The sequence below is a fragment of the Aegilops tauschii genome, chromosome 3, assembly GCF_002575655.3.
Source record: "Aegilops tauschii subsp. strangulata cultivar AL8/78 chromosome 3, Aet v6.0, whole genome shotgun sequence".
Lineage (NCBI taxonomy): Eukaryota > Viridiplantae > Streptophyta > Magnoliopsida > Poales > Poaceae > Aegilops > Aegilops tauschii.
Genome location: NC_053037.3, coordinates 489,255,068 through 489,263,782, shown reverse-complemented (window position 1 = coordinate 489,263,782; position 8,715 = coordinate 489,255,068). Strand labels below are relative to the sequence as shown.

At 43.7% G+C, this 8,715-nt stretch overlaps 1 protein-coding gene across 9 annotated transcripts; it reads right to left on the bottom strand.

Moving 5' to 3' along the window:
• Positions 1-4,682: 4,682 nt before the first annotated feature.
• Positions 4,683-7,651, bottom strand: LOC109776139 (uncharacterized). Of its 9 annotated transcripts, XR_012205404.1 has the most exons (5): positions 7,066-7,624; positions 6,299-6,966; positions 5,504-5,552; positions 4,965-5,061; positions 4,683-4,856 (listed from the first exon to the last, which is right to left on the bottom strand). XR_012205404.1 is itself a non-coding variant. In XM_040404462.3 (4 exons), the coding sequence occupies exons 1-4, from the start codon at positions 7,311-7,313 to the stop codon at positions 4,825-4,827; spliced, it is 426 nt and encodes a 141-aa protein (XP_040260396.1). In that variant the 5' UTR covers positions 7,314-7,619; the 3' UTR covers positions 4,683-4,824. The 9 variants fall into 9 exon arrangements, 1 of the variants encoding a protein (XP_040260396.1); XR_012205403.1 differs by having other exon boundaries at positions 4,683-5,061; XM_040404462.3 differs by lacking the exon at positions 6,299-6,966 and having other exon boundaries at positions 7,066-7,619.
• Between the last annotated feature and the right edge of the window lie 1,064 nt (positions 7,652-8,715).

Genomic DNA, 8,715 nt, shown 5'->3' with positions numbered 1-8,715 from the left:
GAGGCCAGGGCTGATCCTCTTTTTCTCAGAAAAATCCTCCTACACTTACCATCATTTGCCAATTGTTTGCAAGAACCTAATTGCCAATTATTGAAATAGTTAATGTGTGTGTTGATGGTAACACCCTGTGGTTGTGATATTTTTATAGCTGTTGAAGAAGATGGAATAGTCAAAGGAGAACATGAACGCCAAGAAGGGTGACACCCTACCGCGGTAGCTGCATCCGGTGAATGGTGACCCACCATTGAACTTCCATAGCCTTGCTGGCACGAGGAGGAGGACTTGAATCTAGTTGTCTTGTGTATTTGATGCAACGTTAGCAACAATTGTGTTGTTGATAGTAGTTACCTTTTCTTTTCAAAGCATGATGATATATTAATTTACTAGTGGTACCTAAAACCCATAAGGACCCAAATATCAGTGTTTATCTGGTCAAGCAAGTGAAGTTATGTTGTTGTTACTGTTTTATAGGTGATGATGGGTTTGTCAGAAACTTCAAACAAATGGAACAAAAGTAAATTAGCAATATGTTGATGTGTACTCCGAAAGTCCGCTTCTACTTCCGAGCAGAATTGAGCTCGGTATGAACAATAAATTAAAACAAAATTAAAAAACTTCAATGAACTCTGAATTTTTTGGGTGTAAACTTTGACAAATGTTTTGGTGCTTGCAAATTTCACCCCGAAATAACATTCATCAAAGTCATGGCCAAAAAACAACACTCCAAAATGTTTTCAAAATAGCATTTCTAGAGTGTTGATTTTTTTTTACCACGACTTCCAAGAATGTTATTTCTAGATAAAATTTGAAGCACTAAGAACGTTTGTCAAAGTTTGAAACCGAAGAAATTCCGAAAAATTTGAATTTTTTACCTTTTTCAATTTTACTGTTCATTAGAGAGCATATCAGCTCAGGACTAGATACTCTGTGTCCTATGTACTAACGCTTTAACATGATGTGATGCTATGTGTGCGGTCCATTTTTGGTGTATGTTGGAGTATTTGCCTTTGCTATCTTCTGAAAGAAGTGAAGATGACACACAAATTGAGTTTAGTCACATAGATGCACTTTGTCGTGTAAGCGAAAATTGAGCCACTCAAATAGTTGTTAAATCTAGTCAAAGTTTAGCTATTCAAATCAGTGGTCACAAGAAATCCCGTGAGAGTTGATAGTAGTTAGCTTTTCTTTTCGGAGCGACATGGTATAGCCATTTACTAGTGGTATCAAAAACCCATAAGGACCCAAATGTCAGTGTTTATCTGGTCAAGCAAGTGAACTTGTGTTGTTTTTATATATTTATATATAGGTGATGACGGGTTTGTCAGAAATATCACACAAATGGAACAAAAGAAAGTTAGCAATATGTTGATGTGTACTCGTGCTTTAATATGATGCGATTCTATGTGTGTGGTCTATTTCGGAGGTTTGTGTGAGAGTTTTTGCCTTTGCTATCTTCTCAAGAAGTGGAGATGACTCATGAGTTAAATTTAGTCATGTAGGCACACTTTGTCGCGCCACTGAAATTGGGGCTATTCAAATAGTTTTTAAATCCAGTGGAATTTGAGCAATTCAAGTCATTATTTACACGGGATTCTGTGAGACTTGACGATGGTCGTCCATCACAATGCTTGGGTAGTCGATCCCCTTTCCTCTCCATTGCGGCTCGCTGCTGTGCTCCCTAGTTGGCCAACCATGACGGCGATCATCAACCCTCATACTCTTATGGCTATGTGCATCATAGGCCAGGAGTGATCCTCCTTTTCTAAGAAAAAAACCTCCTGCACTTACCATCATTTGCCAATTGATTGCAACAACCCAATTGCCAAGTCTTGAAATAGTAAATGGGTGTGTGATGATGGTAACACCCTATGGTCGTGATTTTTTACACCTAGTGTTGAAGATAAAGGAACGGTTCAAGGAGAATGTCAACGCCAAGAAGGGTGGCACCCTGTTGCCGCATTGCGACAGTTGCTTCTAGAGAATGGTGACACGCCATTTAGCTTCCGTTGTTGTGCTGGTAGGAGGATGAGGAGGAACTGCATTCTGGCCGCAACGCACCATAGCGACACTGTGCGTAGATCTAGTCCACAACCATCTACCATTAATTATTCCAAGGATGCCAGGCAACAACCAAAGCTTTGACGTCGACCCCTTCCTGCATTACATCTTCCGCGAGGAGAATGAGCCGGAGCAGGTGGGGGAGCAAGAGCTTCATCGGCCGGTGCAGGCACCATGGCCCATTAACAGTGATATCACCGTGCCAGTCCTTGGGCGCACAATGGACATATTGAAGTGGAAGTTTGATGAGTAGTTTGCCATCCACCATGGACAAGATACAGAGCTACTAGGCGGCATGATCGACGATCCAACCGAAGAGATGCCGTCACTGGTGCTCATCGAGAGCCTGATGCCTCGCCAGGAATGGGCAGAGAACCTCTGTGATTCAGTTATGAGACAGCCTGTCCGCGGGCTCATCATTGGCGCCGCCGGCCGTGTCAACCTTGATCCGGACGATGTGTTGGCCAGGCTTGAGTGCATCCTTGGCGGAGTTGACGTCCCCGATGAAGTAGAATATCGCCAACGTGATATCTTGAGGATGCAGGTGATGGACGGAATTTGCTACTAATGCAGAGACATGGAGATGGAGCGGTTTCGCGGGCGTGTCGTGCGCGTGATTGCACGCTTTCAAGCTCTACTGGAAGAGGTCCAGCAGCCCCAAGAGCCTCCCAGCGCCAGCAGCTCCGCAGGCAGAGACGGATACGGTGGCTGTTGGTCCGGACACTCGGAATGAACGGCCGCAAGGGTGCTATGCTGATCATGGAGTCTGAGAAGACTGTTGTCCGAAGGTCGCCAGCTCATTCTTTTAGCCTATATTTTATTATAATTGTATGCAAATGTTGCATATCGACATTTTAAGTCACTAGGCATATGTAGGTCGTGTGTGTTTTGAGCGTTGCTGCATGTGGCATTTTAAATTATCCTGAATATGTAAGACAATCATTAACCATTGCCTTTGTAAATTCACGTGATGGACGGACGCGACCAGAGCGCGCCGCGGCCGCCTCAACGATGAGCAGAGCGCGTCACGGCCGCCTCTACGGCAGGCAACCACACCTGCATATTGCAATTCTGGTCAACCTTCTAGCACTTGATAACCGACAAGTATAGGGGATTGATTGTAGCCTTTTCCGATAAATAAGAGTATTGAACCCAACAAGGAGCTAAAGGTAGAACAAATATTCTCTCAAGTTCTATCAACCATCGATACAACTCTACGCACATTTGACGTTTACTTTACCTAAAACAAGTATGAAAGTAGAAGTACTTTGCGAGAATAAAACTACGAATAAATTGCAAGGTAATAAATTTAGATAGCTTCTGTCACACAAGAAAATCATTTGTCCCTATGTGATCGATAAATAAACCGGTAATCATCATTGCAATTTTATATGAGGGAGAGACATGAGCTAACATACTTTCCATACTTGGATTATACGCACTTATGATTGGAACTCTAGTAAGCATCCGCAACTACAAAAGATCATTAAGATAAAACCCAACCATAGCATTAAGTATCAAGTCCTCTTTATCCCATACGCAACAACCCCCTTACTCGGGTATAAGCTTCTGTCACTCTAGCCACCAACCATAAGCGAATAATGAACATATTGCAACACCCTACAACAGGGATCCCTCACGTTTGCGCGACACAGAGAGCACCATGGGACATCACCAAATTAAAATATACAACTCAAGCCAGTAATGATCATCAATCAACCCATAGGAAAAAAGAGATCTACTCAAACATCATAGGATAACTACATACCATTGGATAATAATATATAGTGTTGAGCACCATGTTTAAGTAGAGACTAGTACAAATGCCCGTGCGTTGCAACGGGCAAAAAATATCAAAAAACCTATTCTGGCGTGCTAGTACGCGCCACTTTTTGTATCCAACTCTAACAAACATCACAAATGGCAGAAGATAACATTACACATAGATCTACTCCAATGGCCACGCCATTGCTCTGATTGGAGTTTGCCACGAATGCAACAGGGAAAATTGGTGTGAATTCAAACTTAGTGATAATTGTTAGATGTCTCACATTTCGCAAAACCAGCTCCACGTGTCACTTCTTATATAAAACTCTTACAAACATCACAAAATAATGTAACCCTCACCTCCAATGACAATGTGAAAGTAATGTTATCGTACCAAATCCTTCCAGAATTCAACTAAAGGAAAATTACAAATAGCTATATTCAAGAATGGAGGAAAATATTGATCGAAGTATGAAGGAAACCTTTGTCAAACTTGGGAGATATGTTTGCTTAAAAATAGATAATGGCCACCATCATTCGGATATAAATTTTAGTAGCAACATACATTTTACTTTACATATCATGTAGCCAGCAATGTGTTTGATATTCAGTTAGGATATTGTTTAATAATACCTGCAGGTGTAAGAGAACATAAAAACAGTGTGAGCTTAAGTTGGGTTTAACCCACCTTACCAACATAATTATTTCTATCTTTATTAGGTGGACCATGGACTTTAGAGTCATTTAAATCTAGGGGTGAACCACGATGGGCATGCCGTTGACCTAAAAGACGGATGATTTGATATCTTGACACACATCTACAACTGTGAATGAGGTGCAATACTACACCACTGAAATGAAATCAAAAGATAAAATTAGCAAAGCTAGAGGATTAGCATATATCTCCAGTGTCGAGAATAATTCTGCAAAGCAAAAGAAAAGGAGATCATGCTATCAACATACATAGCTTGATGCCACATAAATGAACATGTTTAACCCTCACACACCCTGATCTTGAATGTATTTTGTTGCTGCATAAATATGAACAGAATGAATCAAACAAATCAAATAATCCTAAAGAATTAAGAGCCAACAATAGGCACACGATCGTGGTGCTGACATAACGACCGTTTTAGTACCAAATATATTCAGTGGGAAACTTTTGACTTCATAGAGAATGGAATGGGCGGGGGTCTTCTCATACAGCTGATACCTTCTTGCCTTCTCATTTGGGACCTGAAAAGAAACAAGAAAAAAAATTGTGGCCATTAAAATCATTTACAATGTCAACTAAAAATATAGTCTTCCCCATGACTCCTTACCAGAGAGTAGATGCTCCAAATGTATTAAGAACTTATTGTCCAACATTACAGTGATATAAGCAAAATCCAGGAAATTACTAAAGATTTTTTTTACTCTTCTTGGAAATCAGATAAGCTTGTTTGGATGTAGCAGAACTTATGTCCAACATTACAGTGATATAGACATGTTATCAAAGTAATGCTACTGACACGCCCATGCGCGCGGCAATGGATATAAGCTGAGGCAATATATATGCTCATGGAGAGAGAATCCTTGAAAGGGTTGTTCTACAGTCTAAAAATATCATTAGTTCTCTCATGTATCTAAAAATATATAAAACAAATAATGGAGGTTTCATCCAGATTTCAATTCTTACCATTGGAAGTAGCTTAGCTTTCACCCCAGACGTTCTGTCATATGATAACCTATCCAAGAAAAATCAAAACTTTCTTCAACCTACTTTTCGTAAAGAAGCGTGAAATTTTACAGCAAAAGTTCCACAAGCACATACATGGCACTTATATTTGCATATTCACAGAAATGGAGAATGATATAAAGAGGAATATTTTAGGCTGACAGTCCGACACTATGTCCGATGCGGTTCAGATGCATGTATTTCTATGGCTAGATATGCATATAATTTTACATATACACTGGGAACGTGCATCTGCCCTGCTACCAAAGTGACCATTCTAAGTTCCCTATGAAAGTTGTGCTTCTGCCAGGCATTTGTGGGAACATATGACATGCATAATGCATGATAAATGAAGCAAAACAAGAGGACTGGAGATTAAAGTGAGAATGATTCCTATATTTTCATAAGTTTCTAAATTGCTCCCAATCCCACAAAAATAAAATAGGAGATACTCCTTTCTCTCTGTAATACCTTGATCTAGAATGTTACTAACCACTTGCTGATTTTTAAAATAGGTATACAACTACTGGCTTCAATGTTTTCCATCGACTCCTCCGCATATATACACATCGGTAAACTGTACATTGGTACGCACTGCAAGCGCAACACATTTGATGTGAAACTGAAACTACACACTTCAGAGAAGAAGATTAAGAATAGCACAGAACCACATGACGTGAGACATTTATGAGTTCCGCTTCAGCAACAATCATGCCTCCCATGCCTGCCTCTTGCAAGGTTAGCTTCAGTACGTACCTCAAGCGGAGAACCGGCAGATTGAGTTACGGCGAAGTGTGGAGCATTGGGTGGACGGCGGGCGAAATCAGCTGAGGCGAGATTGAACAGCAACGTCGAGCACGGAACTTGCGATGACATTGACCCGAGCTTGCATGGAGAGTTGCGGCTCCTCCTTCCGCTTCCCACGTGGTGCCCAATGCCGCCGGTAGGACCTTGTGCACGGGAAGCCAACGGCACGCAGTCGACATTAGATCGGAACAGCGGAGAGAGGACCCGGTTCGGTGGAAACAACACTGGCCATGGTTTTCCAAAGGCATGTACTACAACATAATCATGGGCACTCATCACTTCGAATCCATATACCGCTGCAACAGTTTTTATCTGCAGCCAAGACAGATTCACTGCTTGCTTATCATGGAAATTCTCAGAACAACAACTACGCTGACAGGCACGATGACACCAGCCCCTTCACCAACCACGGAAACACAATCGTCTTCTTCCGCATGGGTTGTATGACGGCTGGCTGCCGCGGGCGCTCGACCTGTCGTCCATGATGCGGAGTTTTCACCACTCGAGGGATTTGAGTTTTCGAGCACCACGACGCTCGCGAGCCAGAGACCGGCCACCACATCAGCTAGCTGCCGGCCGTCGTTCAATTAGCAATCGAGGGACCATGAAGCAAGGCACTAATCCACAGAACCGCACGAGGGGCGTAAAAATCAAATCTTTGGGCCGCCTACCAATTAAGGAACAAGAGCAGTGGCCAAACCCGAGGAGACGCTCACCTGGGCGAGAACCGCCGCGAAGGACATCTCCCCAGCGGCAGAGCGAGGTCCTGCACGTCGTCACCGTCGCCCTTGCCGTCGGCTTCGCCGCCCTCTCCTCTCCGAGCGGACAACGGTCGCCGGCGCCGCCGCAGGTGAATCAACTTGTGCGGCCGGGAGCGCCAGGAGGCCGAGCCGGTAGAGGATGCGGAGGAGGAGGCCCTGTCGGCCTCCGGGGAGTCGCTGGCGATGTGGGCGGCCCCGTCCATCAAAAGGGGGCCCGCTGGAGTTCAAGCCCCACCGCCTGACCTCCTCCCGTGCCTCGTAGATCGACTCCACGCCGTCCCCGGAACAGGATCCGGCCCCTGCCTCGCCTCCCCGACCGGATCTGGCCGGAGATCGCCGCCGCCTCGCCCAGCGTCGTCTGCATAGCGGCCCCGTCTCGCTTGGAACCGGCTTGGAGCACCCAGACTCAGGAGGAAAGAGATGGTGATGGACTGCGGGCTGATTATGTAAAATATGAGGTGTTTTTATGTAAAACGTGCTGAGCGAAACGTTATTCACTTAATCGTGGACTGCGGGTTGATTACCCAAAAGTACAAGGACCTTTTTGCAAAAGTACTAACGACGGCCGACCAGAAGCAATCGCTGGTTTATTAAGTAGGTAGAGAATTGCAGCGGGAATAGAGAGGTTACACCGCTGCATAGAGGGGGAGAAGGTTGGTGATGACGGTAGCAAGATTGATGATGTAGATCGATCCTTGCCTCGGCGGCACTACGGCGCCACCGGGAGAGAGGGGGAGAGAGCCCCCTCCTTCTTCTTCCTTGACCTCCCACCTAGATGGGAGGAGGATTTTCCCACAGGTCCATGGCCTCCATGGCGGCAAAGAGGCAAGAGCCCCTCCGAGATTGGATCTCTCTCTCTGTTATCTTCTGTTTCGCGTTTCTGTTTTCTGGCTGAAAACCGTTTCTTATATTCCCGGAGATCCTTAACTCCGATTGCATTGAGAGTTTAACATGATTTTATCCGGATATAAGCTTCCTTGTGCTCGAAGTAGAGCAGCAACTGGCTTATGAGGTGGCCACCACCCACCACCACGCGCCTGGGGGCTCGGCCGCGCCCTGGTGTCTTGTGGAGGCCGTGGGCCTCTGTTTGCGTTGACTCCACCTCCAAAAAATCACATATATTTCAAAATAATTCTCCGTAAATTTTATTGCATTTGGACTTCGTTTGATATGGATATTCTGCGAAACAAAAAACATGCAACAAATAGGAACTGGCAGTAGATGAATATGTTAGTCCAATAAATCATATAAATTGTTGCCAAAAGTATGTGAAAGTTGTATAATGTTGGCATGAAACAATCAAAAATTATATATACGACGGAGACGTAGCAACAGCCCCAAGCTTAATCCTGGTCGTCCTCGAGTAGGTAAATGATGAAAAAGATAATTTTTGATGTGGAATGCTACCTAGCATAATCTTGATCATATATCTAATCATGGCATGAATATTAAGACACACGTGATTCAAAGCGATAGTCTATAATTTGACGTAAAGACATTAATACTCAGGCATCCCAACAAACAATCATATCTTTCAAAATATCAATGCCAAAGAACGCTATCCCTACAAATCATATAGTCTTGTCATGCTCCATCTTCTTAACA